This window comes from Hyperoodon ampullatus (genome assembly GCF_949752795.1).
Source record: "Hyperoodon ampullatus genome assembly, chromosome: 2".
Taxonomy (NCBI): Eukaryota; Metazoa; Chordata; class Mammalia; order Artiodactyla; family Ziphiidae; genus Hyperoodon; species Hyperoodon ampullatus.
Window position 1 is genome coordinate 124676971 of NC_136915.1, and position 17941 is coordinate 124694911.

General features: G+C 44.0%; 1 protein-coding gene across 1 annotated transcript in view; it reads right to left on the reverse strand.

Annotated features, from left to right (window-relative positions):
• The window catches only part of KIF26B (kinesin family member 26B), a gene marked incomplete at both ends in the record, with an annotated part of 499315 nt that overhangs the window by 79539 nt on the left and 401835 nt on the right, over nucleotides 1-17941 (reverse strand). Inside the window, 3 exons of the mRNA XM_079697984.1 lie at nucleotides 10723-10906; nucleotides 13784-14046; nucleotides 15247-15340. Coding sequence (XP_079554110.1) covers nucleotides 10723-10906; nucleotides 13784-14046; nucleotides 15247-15340 — 541 coding nt within the window. The remainder of the gene's footprint in view (nucleotides 1-10722; nucleotides 10907-13783; nucleotides 14047-15246; nucleotides 15341-17941) is intronic.

Below are 17941 nucleotides of genomic sequence, written 5' to 3' on the forward strand. Positions count from 1 at the left end.
ACCTAACCTTACACCTAAAGCAATCAGAGAAAGAAGAACAAAGAAACCCCATAGTAGAAGGAAAGAAATCATAAAGATCAGATCAGAAATAAATGAAAAAGAAATGAAGGAAAAGGTAGCAAAGATCAATAAAACTAAAAGCTGGTTCTTTGAGAAGATAAACAAAATTGATAAAGAATTACCCAGCCTCATCACACAAAAAAAGGGAGAAGACTCAAATCAATAGAATTAGAAATGTAAAAGGAGGAGTAACAACTAACACTGCAGAAATAGAAAGGATCACGAGAGATTACTACAAGCAACTATATGCAAATTCTTAGAAAAGCACAACCTTCTGAGACTGAGCCAGGAAGAAATAGAAAATATAAACTGACCAATCACAAGCACTGAAATTGTGAGTGTGATTAAAAACTTCCAACAAAAGCCCAGTACCAGACGGCTTCACAGGTAAATTCTATCAAACATATAGAGAAGAGCTAACACCTATCCTTCTCAAACTCTTCAAAAATACAGCAGAGGGAGGAACACTCCCAAACTCATTCTACGAGGCCACCATCACCCTGATACCAAAACCAGACAAGGATGTCACAAAGAAAGAAAACTACAGGCCAATATCACTGATGAACAAAGATGCAAAAATCCTCAACAAAATACTAGCAAACAGAATCCAACAGCACATTAAAAGGATCATACACCATGATCAAGTGGGGTTTATTCCAGGAATGCAAGGATTGTTCAATATACACAAATCAATCAATGTGATACACCATATTAACAAATTGAAGGAGAAAAACCATATGATCATCTCAATAAATGCAGAGAAAGCTTTTGAAAAAATTCAACACCGATTTATGACAAAATCCTTCCAGAAAGTAGGCATAGAGGGAACTTACCTCAACATAATAAAGGCCATATATGACAAACGCTCAGCCAACATCATTCTCAATGGTGAAAAACTGAAACCGTTTCCTCTAAGATCAGGAAGAAGACAAGGTTGCCCACTCTCACCACTATTATTGAACATAGCTTTGGAAGATTTAGCCATAGCAGAGAAGAAAAAGAAATAAAAGGAATCCAAATCAGAAAAGAAGAAGTAAAGCTGTCACTGTTTGCAGATGACATGATACTATACATAGAGAATCCTAAAGATGCTACCAGAAAACTACTAGAGGTAATCAATGAATGTGTTAAAGTAGAAGGATACAAAATTAATGTATAGAAATCTCTTGCATTCCTATAAACTAATGATGACACACCTGCAAGAGAAATTGAGGAAACAATCCCATTTACCATTGCAACAAAAAGAATAAAATACCTAGGAATAAACCTACCTAAGTAGATGAAAGACCTGTATGCAGAAAATTATAAGACACTGATGAAAGAAATTAAAGATGATACAAACAGATGGAGAGATATACCATGTTCTTGGATTGGAGGAATCAACATTGTGAAAATGACTATACTACTCAAAGCAATCTACAGATTCAATGCAATCCCTATCAAACTACCAATGGCATTTTTCATAGACCTAGAACAAAAAATTTCAAAATTTGTATAGAAACACAAAAGACCCCGAATAGCAAAAGCAATCTTGAGAAAGAATAATGGAGCTGGAGTAATCAGCCTCCTGGACTTCAGACTATTCTACAAAGCTACAGTAATCCAGACAGTATGGTACTGGCACAAAAACAGAAATATAGATCAGTGGAACAGGATAAGAAAGCCCAGAGATAAATCCACACATATATGGTCACCTTATCTTTGATAAAGGAGGCAAGAATATACAGTGGAAAAAAGACAGCCTCTTCAATAAGTGGTGCTGGGAAAATTGGACAGCTACATGTAAAAGAATGATATTAGAACACTCCCTAACACCATACACAAAAATAAACTCAAAATGGATTAAAGACCTAAATGTAAGGCCAGACACTATCAAACTCTTAGAGGAAAACATAGGAAGAACACTTTATGACATAAATCACAGAAAGATCCTTTTTGACCCACTTCCTAGAGAAATGGAAATAAAAACAAAATAAATAAAGAGCAGAAAGAGAAAAACAAATATCGTATATTAACACATATATGTGGAATCCAGAAAAATGGCACAGGTACCAGTTTGAAAGGCAGAAATAGAGATACAGATGTAGAGAACACACGTATGGACACCAAGGGGGGAAAGTGGGTGTGGAGGGGCGATGGTGGTGGGATGAATTGGGAGATTGGGATTGACATATATACACTAATATGTATAAAATAGATAACTAATAAGAACCTGCTCTATAAAAAATAAATAAAATTCAAGAAAAATTAAAGGAAAACATAGCAAGGAAAAGAAAACATACACAAGATGAAAGACAACCCTCAGAATGGAAGAAAATATTTGCAAATGAAGCAACGGACAAAGGATTAATCTCCAAAATTTACAAGCAGCTCATACAGCTCAATATCAATAAGACAAACAACCCAATCAAAAAATGGGCAGAAGACTTAAATAGACATTTCTCCAAAGATATACAGATTGCCAACAAACACATGAAAGGATGCTCAACATCACTAATCATTAGAGAAATGCAGATGAAAACTACAATGAGGTATCACCTCACACCAGTCAGAATGGCCATCATCAGAAAGTCTACAAACAATAAATGCTGGAGAGGGTGTGGAGATAAGGGAACCCTCTTGCACTGTTCGTGGGAATGTAAACTGGTACAGCCACTATGGAGAACAGTATGGAGGTTCCTTAAAAAACTAAAAATAGAACTACCATATGACCCAGCAATCCCACTACTGGGCATATACCCTGAGAAAACCATAATTCAAAAAGAGTCATGTACTGCAATGTTCACTGCAGCTCTATATACAATAGCCAGGACTTGGAAGCAACCTAAGTGTCCATCGACAGATGAACAGATAAAGAAGATGTGGCACATATATACAATGGAATATTACTCAGCGATAAAAGAAACGAAATTGAGTTATTTGTAGTGAGGTGGATGGACCTAGAGTCTGTCATACAGAGTGAAGTAAGTCAGAAAGAGAAAAACAAATACCATATGCTAACACATATATATGGAGTCTAAAAAAAAATGGTTATGAAGAACCTAAGGGCAGGACAGGAATAAAGACGCAGATCTACATCTGAATCCTCAAGAATGGACTTGAGGACATGAGGAAGGGGAAGGGTAAGCTGGGACGAAGTGAGAGAGTGGCATGGACATATATACACTACCAAATGTAAAATAGATAGCTAGTGGGAAGCAGCCACATAGCACAGGGAGATCAGCTCGGTGCTTTGTGACCGCCTAGATGGGTGGGATAGGGAGGGTGGGAGGGAGACGCAAGAGGGAGGAGATGTGGGGATATATGTATATGTATAGCTGATTCATTTTGTTATAAATCAGAAACTAACACACCATTGTAAAGCAATTATACTCCAATAAAGATGTTAAAAAAACAAATAAGTAAAATTAATTTTTTAAAAATCCTTAAAAGGAAAGACGTAATATGTTACTTCTCTTTTATCCCATTTTGTATCATGCAAGATCAGTCCACGGCAGTGTGCAAGGGAAATAGTTGTTTTTTGTTTTTTGTGGTTTTTTTTGCGTTACACGGGCCTCTCACTGTTGTGGCCTCTTCCGTTGCGGAGCACAGGCTCCGGACGCGCAGGCTCAGCGGCCATGGCTCACAGGCCCAGCCGCTTCACGGCATGTGGGATCTTCCCGGACCGGGGCACAAACCCGTGTTCCCTGCATCGGCAGGCGGACTCTCAACCACTGTGCCACCATGGAAGCCCGGAAATAGTTATTTTATAAGCAAAATATCATCTGTTTTGCAACCTAATTATAAAGACAGGAGAAGCTCAGATATTTCATTCGCTCTGCCGATTAAAGGGCAAAGACAGGGACCAATTTGGACTTTCAGACTCTAATAGTCCATTTGATGTAATGGAATAAAATGCATAATGTGCATGTAGTAAAATAGAACACAGAGAACAAAAGGCACAGTTTAGACTGTGCTGAAGAATGATATTTTAGAATACCTATAATTATACCTGCATGACTCAAAATGAGAGTCACATTTTAAACAATGGAAAATCAACTTTGCTCTATATCCACTGGAGTTTCAGTAGTCACAGAATTCTGAACTTCACACATGGTACTGAATCTGAAATGGTACAAAGTGAGTGAGCACAGGCCACCTGCTGTGACCATGAATTTCCATTACTGCAGGTGGCTGGAGAGAAAGAAGCTCTAGAATCAATGAACAAAATAGGTGATAATTAATAGCAGGTAAGAAGCAGGTTCCTCATGGACTTTTCAGATTTCTGAGGTCACAGCTGCAAGGTTTAGAACATAACCCAGTCTGCCTTGAGACTATTTATATTTGAATATGTATATTTCAAGTCTAGACTTTGACCAAATGAAATTACCCACCTGCCTTACTCTCCCACAGGAAACAATATACTAATTCACTCCTGAGTGACTCTCCCAGATCATGTTCATGGTGCCAGGAAATGCTAAATTCTCCTAAAATCACTTAATTCCTACAATGATCCTGTAGTGCAAGAATTGGCACTATTTTATACAGATGAGGAAACTGAGGTTCACAGATGCTAAATAAATCACTTAAGATCTCATAGAAAACAGATGCTGAATCTAAGACAAAAATCCAGAGCTAACTATAAAGCATGTAGAAACTCTTTTAACTCACTTTCCTGTAACTTAGTGGTTCCCAAACTTTGCTGCACAAGAGAATCACCTGGGGAGATTTTTAGCTAATCCCAGTGCCTGTGTCGTACTCGAGACCAATTACATTAGAAAGCCTGGGAGTGGGAGCCAGGCATCCATATTTTCTAAAGATTCCAAGGTGATTCTGCCACTTGGCCAGGTTAACCAAGGCCCTCCATCAGCTGTGTCAGGCACGCTGCCTGATGCCCATAGCACGTTGTATGCTTGTGAGGTGTGCTGACTGTTCCCAGTTTGTCTATGCACTTTTGCACCAAAAACATGAGCTGTACACTTATCAACAGGTCAGCTGGGTTTCCTCCTAAACCTAATTATGCCACTTGTACTTGATATTATAAATAAAAATATAATCAAATATTATGTAAACCAATAAAATATGATTATGTAAAGAGAGCTAATATTTCTAAAAAATACCTGAAATCAATGCTTTGGAAAGCTGTGATTAAAATGAGTTAATTTTTGAAAAAAGATGCTGAATCAGGTGTGAATGAGAAATTACAGAGTAGAAAAAATTTTAAGAATCTAGGGAAAATCTATACCCAGTTAGCCGCACAAATGTCTCTTAAGCTCTTCAATCACTCAGAAGAAATTGAAAGCAAAAACCAGACTATTATTAATATGAGTGTGGTTTATAAAAGTCAGAATCTAAAGTTGAAAACTCATCTCAAAGAGAAAGCCATGGCCCTGTATCAGAAGACCGATGAATAAACACACAATTGTATGTTTTAAGCTGAAAATGTTTTATGACATGAATGTATCCTTTTATATGATTTCCCTTTTTAACTTTCTCTTAACTGATCAACTCCTTCTGACCGTGTTGTATAACAGGGCTCTGAACTCACACCACCTGCTTACCCAAAAAGTAATTGAATGGTCTCTCTCTTTCTGAAACAGCTGCAACTACGTAATCGAGAACTTCACTCACTGTTTAATATTCAGCACACATTTCACGTGGTGTGACACGTAAGGTCTGATGTGCAGGCACACCTCTAGGCTGTGGAGGACAGGGGACTCTGTCCTCAGGGAGCCTGTAGTCTGATGGGGCTTAGAAAGCCCAGAATGACTGAGACATAAGGTGAGTAAGGCAGTGACTTAACATCCCCCAAACTGCTGTGGGACTTAAAGGAGAAAGCTATTCCACAGAGGGGAGAATCTGAAAGGCTTATGGGGAGGCAGCTCAAGGAGGAAGTAGGGTACAGACAAGGTTTTCTATTGTTGATGTTATTGTTTCTTCCTTTCCCTTCCTTCCAAGATGAGACAGCCCTGACTTCAGTGGTAGGAGAGACTGAAAATAAAAGCACAAAAGGACGATTGATGGGGTCCCAATTGGTGGAGTCCCAGAAAAGGCAGAAGAGGAAAGGATAAAGAAGGCAAGGAGATAGGAGGAAGCAGACCTATGGGAAAAGAGTAGGGGAAAGTGAGGTACAGGGACAAGGAGGTTTGGATGCTAAGAGGACAGAAGCTGAGGTCATAGCCAGGCTGACTTTCTTCTCCTTAAACAGAAAGCTGATTATCTGCTGAAAGAGGCAGAACAGGGGCCTCAGGCTTCAAGAGGAGGTTGGGAACTGCTGCTCTGATGCAGGTGGTGGGAAGGCCATGAGAGACCACTGTGGGAATTCCACACTGCACGGTTTGGAAAATTGTCTCCTGGCCAAATATTTTAAAAATTGTATTACAGAAATCTAAAAACATCAAACTGTCATTTCACTGTTGACCAAGGGGAACATGAGAGCCCTAAAGTAGCCCCACCATGTGTGGCCATCCTCCCTGCACAGGGCTTTGCAATGAGGGACAGCAGAGGCCCAGTTCTGCATCATTTAGAAGCAGTGCTCCTTCCTAGATCCCTTTTCCTACATCTACCACCCAAATAATGGATCTCTAGAGTCCTATGGACAGCACAGCCCTGAATAGGGCATCAGCTGATTCAAGCCATTCCAAGATATAGGAAAGAAGGGTTGGTGGTCAAAAGAAAACCAAGACTAAGACTTGTAAACAGACGAGTGCAGGCAGAGATGAACGTCTACGTCCTCATATGGTGGTTCATGTGCACACACACAGATGGATGCCCAGGTGCTGGTACACAGGTGTGCACACAGCCAGCCCAGTCTCCACTTGGCCTCTACACTTCCCCTGGAGGCAATAAAGTAAATGAACAAAACAGAGACCTAGTGTCATTCTTAGCCCTGGGCAATAGTTGCTTGCAAGCTTAGATTACTCATCAAAGTGAGGCTTTTAAAAACCATCTTAATCAATAGGACTTGGAAAATTCTGTATTGTGACCGTATTCCACTGATGTATCACTCGTAGCATCTGGCTTTGGACTCCTAATTCACTCATCTTTATGAGGAGCACCTCCTGATTGTCATGGCTTTAGGGTCCCTTCCCCATTGCTGCAATTCCCAAGGGGAATATCAAGCCTTACAGACAAAGCTTTGCAAAGCAGGGGAAGGCTCCATGACAGGTGAAGTATCAGCCCCACTAATGCTCCAAAAATGTTTAAAGCAGGAAATGTTTTGACCTTAACCTAGTGCTATCTGCAAAGCAGTGATACATCCACACAGAATTTCCTTTTCTACCTTGCCTGGACATGTTGTAAACATTTTTGTCTGTCCACTTATATGTGCATATGTGTATGTACGTGTGTGTTTATAAAATGCATATATGTGTATAAGCTCCAGGTGCCCACATACACATGGTGTGTTTAGTTCTTGCAGCAGAGACCTCTTTGAATCCAGCATCTTCACTGGCCTCTAATGGCCAGTTACCAGCAGCTCGCTCTGTTCTGTTTCCCTGCAGGGGGACTAATTAATAAACTTTTCCTTAATTGAGTTCTGGCTGCCAGGTCCACAGGGATTATTGCTTATATATAAGTAAACAAAATTTCCATTTTAAACAACACTCCAAATCTCCTCATTATATTTTAAACAGATATAAATGCACTGAAGTCAAGCAAGCCATGGGCTAGGAGGCTGTGTGCATTCTGGCCTGGATTCCCTTTCTCATCAGAAGCCAGGTACTGTAGCAGGCAGGTGATGCCCCCAGGTCCTTCGGGGCTAACACCCACATCAGCCTGGATGCCTGCCTTTTCTTTGTTCTCATCTACAGATATGTTAGAAAGTACCTCACTAGGTTTTGGAAGCCATTAATAGCATCTGCCTTGTCTTTTAACCTGAATTTATTATTTAAAAGCAATTCACTTTCACAATTTATAAATAGGAAGAAAATGAATTTGATGTTAAATACTTAATAAGTGCCCAGGATTTGTTAGGTGAGGACTTGGGTGGATTGTTGGGTTTAGGGAATGTCCTAGCCTACGCTTTTGTGGAAGCTATACGTTAAGTTCTTACAGTTGAAATAATTTAATTGTTTCTTTGTTTTCAAGATTCCTCCCTACTTTCAGATTCCAAATTGAAAGCAGAACCATGAAAGAAAGTGAAAAACTGAAAGCAAGTTGTTTTAACTTGGTTAGAAACCTAGAAGGAGGGATGATCCTTCCCTCCTGAGCTTTTCTGCTCAGAGCCATTTGGAAGCCATTTGGCTTCAGGGTCAGATCTTTTGCAAGTCACCCTTTGCTGAGAGTACAAGAATCCACTGCAGGCTTTGATTACGATTATTATTGGTAGCTTAAAAGAATAAAATAAACATTTTTCAGATTCCCACATTCATGCTGCTAAGACATAACTCAGAAAAATCAGTGAGGGCAGGATTTAAAGCCAGCTCCCAGATTGTTAGGAGAACTGTGGATCAAATTCTGTTACAGATTTTAAAGGTCTGGATCATTTCATCCCTATCCTAATCCCTTGCTTCCTTCTTTAAGCAAGTTATTCTAAACAGGAGTGCTGTACATGACACGAGCCCTTCATTGAGAATCAATCTCCCCTGAAAGATTCGCATTCAAAATATTTTGCTCATCCCCTGTCAGACCTTTATCACCATCACGGGTGTCAAGAGTGACCTGATCTGCGGATGGTACATCTCCCTGGGTGCAAGTGAGGGCCAGTACCTCTTGATTCCTGGGCAGCAGTCAGTGCAGGTAGCCAAGGAGGCGGGTCTGAGACTGCATTAGGGGAACTCTGGCCCCAGCGAGGATATCTGGTGAGATTTTAGTCCTGGGGGTAGGGGTAGGGGTGCATCTCTGGGCCCAGTCAAAACTAAAGGAGCAGGCAGCAAACAATGTGAGTGAATGGCTGATCCATGTAGCAATATGGATGCATCTCAAATGCGTTATATTCAATGAAAGAAGCCAGACACTAAAGGGTCACATATAGACCACATGATTCCATTTACATGTTGTTCTGGATGAAGGCAAGGTTATAAGGACAAAAATCTGATCAGTGGTTGCCAGGGGCTGGGAAGGGGACTGACTAGTAGGGCAAGAGGGACATTTCTGTAGCCATGGCTTTTTTCTATATCTTGATAGTGGTGGTGGGTATATGACTGAATAGATTTGCCAAAATTCATTTAACAACACATAAAAAGGGTAAGTTTTACTGAATTTAAATTATACCTCATAAACCTGAACTAAATAACAACAACTAAGGAGTAGGAACAATAACAGAAGACTGGGCCAACAAAGGCATCGAGATGGGGGGAGGAGGGAGCTTCCACTTCCCCCATGCGGAAAGGGGGAACAGAAGCCCCCAAGAGCTATCTCCAGGAAAACTGGTTTCCAAGTCTTTGGGCAACAAGGACCCCAAATTGGGGAGCCCATCCACAGGTCCCAGTCGCATGTCTTAATTCCAGGCTCCATCTGGAATTAGGTTAGTTGATTGCCTCCCATTAGGCAATTAGCTGCACAACTTCTAGGCACCAGGCTTAGTCTCCTAACTCAGGGTTTTTGTTTGTTTTTCTGGCATTCAGTGCCCTTGAGGCAATCATTTGGAGAGCACTGGGGGCCAGTTGCCTACGTCTTGAAAGCCCTATAGAAGTGGACAGAGAGAGACTCTGGAAGCTGCTGCCCAGCCAGCCCAGCCCTGTGGCCCACACTTGCCTTAGAAAAGCCCAGTGAGGTCCACTGACTACTTTGCCCACTGCCCAGGATCCCACCTGAGACACTCAACTCCTGAGCATAGAGTATATACTACTTGGCAGACAAAGGATGGAGCACTACACTGAGGTCGGTGCCAGCTTTGAAAACAGCCAAGAGCGGACCATATAAGCATTGATTCGGGTTCCTGGAGGTGCAGCTTGCTCACTGAGCATGCCCTGGGCATAGGTTTTTACAGAGAAATGTCACAGCTGGGCAATACCTGAGGCAGGGAGGCAGCCAGAATCTGGTTCGTTATTCAGAAGTCTGATTTATAGACTATTTAAAGGATATGGTTTTGTTTCTTTCTGGTCCACAGAGTGGCTTCAAGCTACTGATTAGTAACATTGCCAGGGTGCTTTGGTAGATACATGTTGGTCTTTCATGATGAGCACCTTTAAGGTTTTTGCACAAAAAGATACTATGAAGCAGCTGTTTTTCTTTTTAAAATTTGTTCTCTCACATTCCCATGGCAATTACATCTGTAAATCATCTTTACCGAGTGAGCCCTTTCCCCTGGGTTGTTTGAAAGCAAACATCAGCCCAGACTACACAATGGTCTTGAATGACACATCGGTGCACTCCACACTGGTCAGATCGTACTACATTTTAAAAGGTCACAGCTGGGCTTCCCTGGTGGCGCAGTGGTTGAGAGTCCACCTGCCGATGCAGGGGACATGGGTTCGTGCCCCAGTCCGGGAAGACCCCACATGCCGCGGAGCGGCTGGGCCCGTAAGCCATGGCCGCTGAGCCTACACGTCCAGAGCCTGTGCTCCGCAACGGGAGAGGCCACAACAGTGAGAGGCCCGCGTACCACACACACACACACAAAAAACCAAAAAACCCCCCCAAAACAAACAAACAACAGCAACAAAAAGGTCACAGCTGCCCTCGAGGAGAGGCTTCTCTCCAGCGAGGGCCAAGGAGGCTCGAGGGCAGAGGCCAACTTACTTCCCCCCTTGCCGCTCTTCTCCATGCGGTACTGGTAGATGTGCAGCGTGAAGAGCATGTGGGAGTTGCGGAGGTCGTCCTCGTTGCAGTCCTGCTGGCTGCCCCGCCGGGAGGTTATGGCAGCATCCAGGAAGAAGGCGGCCTTCTCCGCAGTGGGCGCCCGCAGCTCACTCTGGTTCTGCAGCTGGAAGACACAAGGGAAGGACTGAAGCTGCAGGTGGGCAGTTTGCCTGCCACTCGGGCCTGGCTGTCCGTTCCGCATTCTTGAAGGCTGGACGTCCTTCTGGAACCAGGGCCTCTATCCATGTGCAATTCTCAGCTTAATTTATTCATATCTGAAAATTAACACTGAGCACACTTATTGGATGAAACATATTTTCACCCATTTTACAACTGAAGTAGAATCTGTAAGTATCAGGTGTGAAAAGCAAATGGTTGTATCTGGGTGACCCATGGGGGCAGGTGTCCCACCCTGACCTCCGCAGAGGCCAGCAAACCAATATCCTGGGCAATCCATGTACCTAAGAAAACATGAGGGATGTGACCGCATCTTGATTTCAAAGATTAGAGTGTTTAGAAGCAGGTGGGTTGCAAAGTGTGATTTTAGTCCAGATAGTACTGGTATCACAAAGTGAAAAAACTTAGTTAGCTTTAACTCAATTCTCAATTTTCCCAGCTATTTAATTAGAGCCAATTTTAGGCCACATTTACTAGCATAGTTATATATAAGAAGTAAGTGTAAAGGACATAAGAAGTAAGTGTAAAAGACATACGAAAACACCCAAGATACTTGAATGTCTCATCTATATCATTTAAGGGCTATCTATTTTATCTTTAGCTGCTAAATTCATGTTCATGGCATACTCATTAATTGATTAAAGAAGCACTGTGGGCAACGTGTCTAAATCCTATGAGATGCCTTGGTAATTATAGTAAACCTTACTCAGAGCAATATTATCAGCATTTGACCAGCACTCCTTTACTGGGGTTGGGAGGGAAGAAAAGTAAACTAATATTTCTGATTTATTCAAAGGAATGATTTGCAGTATGTGCCTTAGGGTCAAATTTTGACAGTCTTCTATTCTGACTCTAACTGTACCTATAATTCTGAACCATGAGAGTCGATATTTGGAACCTGAGACCATCAAAATCCTCAAACTTCAGAGAGGTTCTGTGGTGCTCGTTGTTTTATACTTACTGTCGCAGAAAAGATAACCCAAAGAATGTTTAAGATTCTTCAACAAGAAGGTAAAGAGGATGTTGGTCTCTTCCTCTTTTTCTCAGTCTTCAGTTAACCAGAGCTTTCACCTCTGTGGAACTTCATTAATGGAGTTATAAAAGTGAATGGAGGTTATAGCATATTTGAATGTCTAAGTAATGCTTGGAGTGGGAGCAGTGAGTAGGGTGACACTGATTCCATCACAGGTGCTGTGTAGATATGGTCTGAGCACATCTTATGCTTCCAAACTGGTGGTTCTCAAAGTGTGGTCCCTGGACCAGCAGCATCAGCATAACATAGGAACTTGTTAGAAATGCACATTTGAGGGCTCTATCCCGGGCCTATTGAATCAGAAATTCTAGAGGTGGAGCCCAGCAGTCTGTGTTTTAACAGGTCTTCCAGGTGACTCTGATGAAGACTGAAGTTTGAGAGCCGCTGGATTAATGTTTGTATGACCACTTAGTTTGCATTCTAATTAGGTTTCATATCCAAATGGTATCTGATGCATCTGTTAAAACTATGAAGAGCCAATTTTAGTCGGACATGGTATGGACCTTTGGGAGTGCTGAGAACTAACCAGGCAATCACAATCGAGAGTCAGGAGAAACATCTAAGAGGGTTTCCTGGAGGAAGTGCCAACTAACTGATACCCAACAGATAAGGAGTTAGCCAGATGAAGAGCGAGAGGAGAGGAGTCAGCAGCCTTCTGTGCATAGGGGACAGGATGTTCAAAGGCCCAGAGTAAAAAGAGGGAGGATGGTTGGTGCCTTAGAGCCTTGCTACTGAAAGTGTGGTCAGTCATTGGGAAGCTCATTAGAAATGCATAATCAGAGGCCCAATCCCAGACCTAGGGAACCAGAATCTGCATTTTAACAAGATCCCCAGTGCTTCTTATGCACACCGAAGTTTGAGGGGCACTGCTTTCTTAGGGGACCTAAATGTAATTTAAGAGGAGTGGCAGGAGGGCAGTGGTAGCAGGTGATGCTGGAAGGTTGTGTAGGGCCTCTTGCGAACCATGAGGATTCATAGCGGAAGTGGAAGGATCTGAGGTGCTCTAAGCAGGGGAAGAACATGGCCAAGTGTGAGTAGATGGGTGTAACAGAGTGGGTATCCTCACCCGAGAAAACAGTCCCACCTGGGGTGAGGCAGGTACTTATCAAAATGAACACCTATCTAAAAAGGAGGCATCTGATAAAACTAGAAAATAGAGCCTATAGCTAAAGACTGGAAAAACTGATTATTCTGGAAATGAACCAGGGTCCTCCCAGGTCATTCCCACCTCTACTGTCAAACAGCGAGGGAGAAACAGTCACAACAGGCATGACATCCTGAAAAGGCGAACTGGAACTTCTCTTGGCTTCCATGGTTCCAGCAATTATATCATGGTTCCAATTAGAAAGTGGTTATTAGTTTTTCCTACAGCACTATTAGTCCGGCTGTAAACCAGTGCCAGAAACACAGTTTACAGAGCCATAAACAGCCCCAGTAATGGCTGGAGCTATTTGTGCAAAGCAGTAAACATTTCTGATTGTTGCTAAACAAAAGAAAGATGGTATTTTCTTTTTTGTTTTGAAAGGGGCGTAAAGAAAGTGAATTCAATTTCCCCCAAATGCTACAACAACTGTGGTTCCTGTTCATTGTCAATTAGATTCAAGGTACAAATATTTAGGTTGGGCGAGCAGCTGCCCTGCAGCTGCAGGCCATAAAGTTCCAGTCCACTTTAAAGTAAACACTTGCAAGCCTCCCCCGGTTGCATGTTGAGTGAGTCACGAGGTGAACTGCCCCAGCCGCCGAGGTAGGGATGAGCCACCTTGGAGCCAGCCAAGCCCCAGAAGCAATCACCTGCGTGCCACAGATGGGGTCCTCGCACAGGTACACGCCCGGAGACTGGCCGTCCTGCAGGCTGCCCGTGGCCACCTCCGACAGCAGGTCCCGAAGGTTCTCTTCTTTGCCCCACACCTCCACGGCTGAGATCCGCACTGAGAAACGGGCTCCAGTCTTTTCTTTGCGTTCATTTATCAGCTTGAAGAGCCAAGAGATGGCACAGGGGATGATGCCAAGGTTCTGCATGGAGTCGTCTTTTCCGATCATGGTGTAGGATTTTCCTGGGAGAGCGAGGAAAGAAAGAAAAGCAGCTTGAGTGTCCAGGCATCATTCTATAGTCTCAAGAATAGATGCCAAGGATGCAGAAGAAAGGCATGGGGAGTGGGGAATGGGAAGAAAGGAAAGGAGAAGGTGAGAGGAATATTAGACATTTGACATTTCCAAGTACTACTGATGGAATAGCTATAATAAAGAATGTGACAGCCCCGACTAATGACAAGATTAAATCACAGTTGACCTTGAGGAAGATCCCAAACATTACAAGCTATCCAGTTTCCGTACTGTTTTTCTCATGGTGGGAAGGCAGAAGTATTTCATCACTGATATGGTTCTTTTTATCACCACCCCACAGATTCACTCCACATACTTATACTTTATATCCTTTTTCAAGTTAAATTCTGTGTATATTTTGCATGGGCAAATTCCATTAAAATCTGGATCACTGCTTTGATCAGAGATCAGGAAGACCGAAGTGGCAGGGAGATGAAATGGGCTTTCCGACCTGGCCTAGAACTGGCTCCATCCTTGCAAAGCTGCTGTTGGAAGCTCTGCCCAGGGACACATTTTGGAACTCGCCAAATTACTAACTTATCAAGCATGTAAAGTGAGACCTGGTGAGCAGATGGCCACAGGTCAGGATTAAGAAGGCACTTCAAGGGGATTCAGTCATCAAACCCTCACAGAGGTGTGTGGTGGCCGCCTTTCCCAGGTGCTTCAGCACAGGTGGATTCCCGACAGCTGGGTTGTGGGAAGCAAGGATGCTTGCAGACTGATCTCCCCAGACAGGTGCTAATGTGGTCTGGCCTTTGCTTGGTGGCTGCTCCTCGGTCCTCTGGCATAATGTTGAACCCAAGTCGTCTGGGGAAGCGGAGTCCTCTCTGCTCCCCAGCAACCCCTGCTCAGGAAATGTAATTTTCCTGCTGGCTTTCTGGGAGTGACCCTGACCTGGACCGAGTGGGAACAACCCCACTACTCCTTTTGTGCCTTTCTTGGACTCTAAGGCTTTCCTAGATGACTGGGAATCCACGTAGGATGAGCATCTATATTTCAGAAGCAGAAATGGTTATTCATGATTATTCAATTCAACACCTGTGGGAAACCACCTTTCCCTTCACCCAAGGACTCTGGGTACAATACAGAAGAATGGATAAAGTGATTGGGAAATCCAGCAAACAGCATGAAAAAGTAAAGCTCTCACTGACCCAGCTTGGCGTGGCCGAAACAGAACACACAGCCATCTGCCCCGTTGACCACAGACTGGATCACCTCTGCCACGGTTCCAGCACACACTTCAGCCTGGCAGACACAAGAGGAGACACAAACTGTGAGTCGACCATTAACAATGGAAAATTGCACCTGCTTTCCTGGGACTCAGGGTCCCAGAGCCATGGCATTTCCAGATGGGTCGGCTCTAACGCCGTTCTGGAGGTGCTCAGAACCCTTCATACCACTCACTCCCTCGCAAGCCTGAGCATTACACACATTAAAAGCAAACCACCCTTCTGCTAATTTGTGGTACATTTCAGCTGCTGTCTCTGCAGGCCAGGCACGAACAGGCTGGAACGGGAACGCAGAGTGCTTTCATGGACCTCACGCCATTCTGGCCTCCTCCCCGGGCAAGTATTTAAACATTCCATTTACCCTCTGCTAACTAGATCCTTCCTTTACACACACACACCTCCACCACCACCACACACACACACTCAGAGCTCATGAAATGGCTAGGCTTGTTAGAGGGTAAAGGGTGATGTGCCATTTCAGGAAAGTGACCTTGGGATACATTATAGTTCTAATCTAAGCAGGAGATTTGTGATGCATGTCTGTTTTGTCTTCCTAATAACTCTCTCCTCTTTCTCCATCTACATCCTTCTCTTTTCAAAACCAGCCTTTTGGGCTTCCCTGGTGGCACAGTGGTTGAGAGTCCGCCTGCTGATGCAGGGCACGCAGGTTCGTGCCCCGGTCCGGGAAGATCCCACATGCCACGGAGCAGCTAGGCCCGTGAGCCATGGTCGCTGAGCCTGCACGTCCAGAGCCTGTGCTCTGCAACAGGAGAGGCCACAACAGTGAGAGGCCCGCGTACTGCAAAAAGAAAACCCCCAAAAAACCCAGCCTTTTCTTTCTTTCTCTCTAGATACATTCAATGTATACACTATTAATCACCATTGGTCAGTATGTTACAATGGGTGGTCTTCAGCCTGTTATGTGTCTCATCTCCAAAATGATTATTATATCCTTAGGCAGAGGCCAGTCTCTTGGTAACATTTTGTATTTCCCCGTTAACACCCAATACAGCACTCTGCAAATGATAAGAAAATACATTTTGTGAACCAACTTGGGGGTCTGGGAAATCTCTCTGGTTAGCATCTGAGGCTTTCACAGCAGCAGGAGGACAGAATCACTCGCCGTGTGCTGCACCTTCCTTCCTCCCTCAGCACCAGAGTCAGATCTGGAAGCATTCAGAGGACGTGCAAACCCGGGGCTCAGCGGGCATCGGAGCAACGTGCCTCCCAGTGGGAATCTGAGAACTGCAGCCTCGGCACTGAATGTAGTTATTCAGCTCCAGGTTGCAACAGCACAATGAACCTAAGTGTTTGAAAATCAATGTTCTCTCCCGAACTGAAATTGAAAAACCACACTCCTAACAACTGTCAGTTGTTCTGGTGATGGCCTCAGCAGCTCTGCTGGGGGCTCCTCCTGAACGAAGTGGGTGGCAGGATGAAGCTGCGGTGGGGACCACAGGATCTGTCTCACCCCCAGGGCCTAGGCAATGAGAGTCCGGAGCTAAACCCTGAGACTGAGGTGGAATCTTGATGGAATTTGCTAAAGGTGCCTCTGCAGAGCCAGGAGAAGTTATCACCAAATGAACTCTGCCTTCCTCGGACATAAAGTGAGATGGGGGTTAGGAGGCTGAGAGCCCACCTTGAGCCATACATAAAACAAACTGTATTAGATTCAAGGTCAGCAAAGAGAAAGATGGTTGTGTGTGGACCAAATCCGCACACATTACTGAATCACCCGTCCAAAGGCCTGAGGACAGAGAGAAATGGGAGCAGCCTCACAGGGCACAGGGTGGGCAGGCCTCCCCTTGCAGAATTCTTGCCCAGTGTCCACTGAGAAGAGAGTGGTCAGCAACATGTCCATCTGGTGTTTGTTAGCTGACAATGGCCCCTGGAGGCCCTTTGCTGTCTTTCCCCTTGAGCCTAGAGAAACAGGAGCCTTCCCAAGTGGACTCCACAGGCAGGGCTGGGTGTGCAGGAAGCCTGTTACCCACCAGCAGGGCTCAGTCCTCCTGCCCACCCTTCCTGGTGACGATGGAATGTTTGTGTTCCCCTTACCCCACCAAGTTCATATGTTGAAACTGAATGTCCAATGTGATGGTATTTGAAGGTGGGGCCTTTGGGAGGTGATTAATCATGAGGGTGGAGCCCTCATGGATGGGATTAGTGCCCTTATAAAAGAGGCCCCAGAGTGTTCCCTGGACCTTCCACAATGGACGTAGTGAGAAGACATCTGTCTATGAATCAAGAAGGGGCCCTCACCAGATACTGAATCTGCCAGCTCCTTGAGCTTGGACTTCCAACCTCCAGGACTGTAAGAGATAAATTTCTGTTGCTTATAAGCTACCCAGTGTGTGCTGTTTTGTTAAGGAAGTGAAAATGGACTAAGACACCTCCCCAAAGCCAGAATCAGCAGAGGTATGCCCCAGCAATGGGCAGCTGATGACCACCGAGGCCACTTGAGGGTACTGAGTGTGGCTTATAAGGAGGAGCAAGGACTGTTCTAATCATTGCTTAGCTTCAGGAAGCTGATGTCCTTAAAGACCGGGTAAAAGCAAAGTTCATGACCGCCTTGGGCCACGGTGGTTGCTGCTGCCTCACAGGCCAACAACAGGGGCCT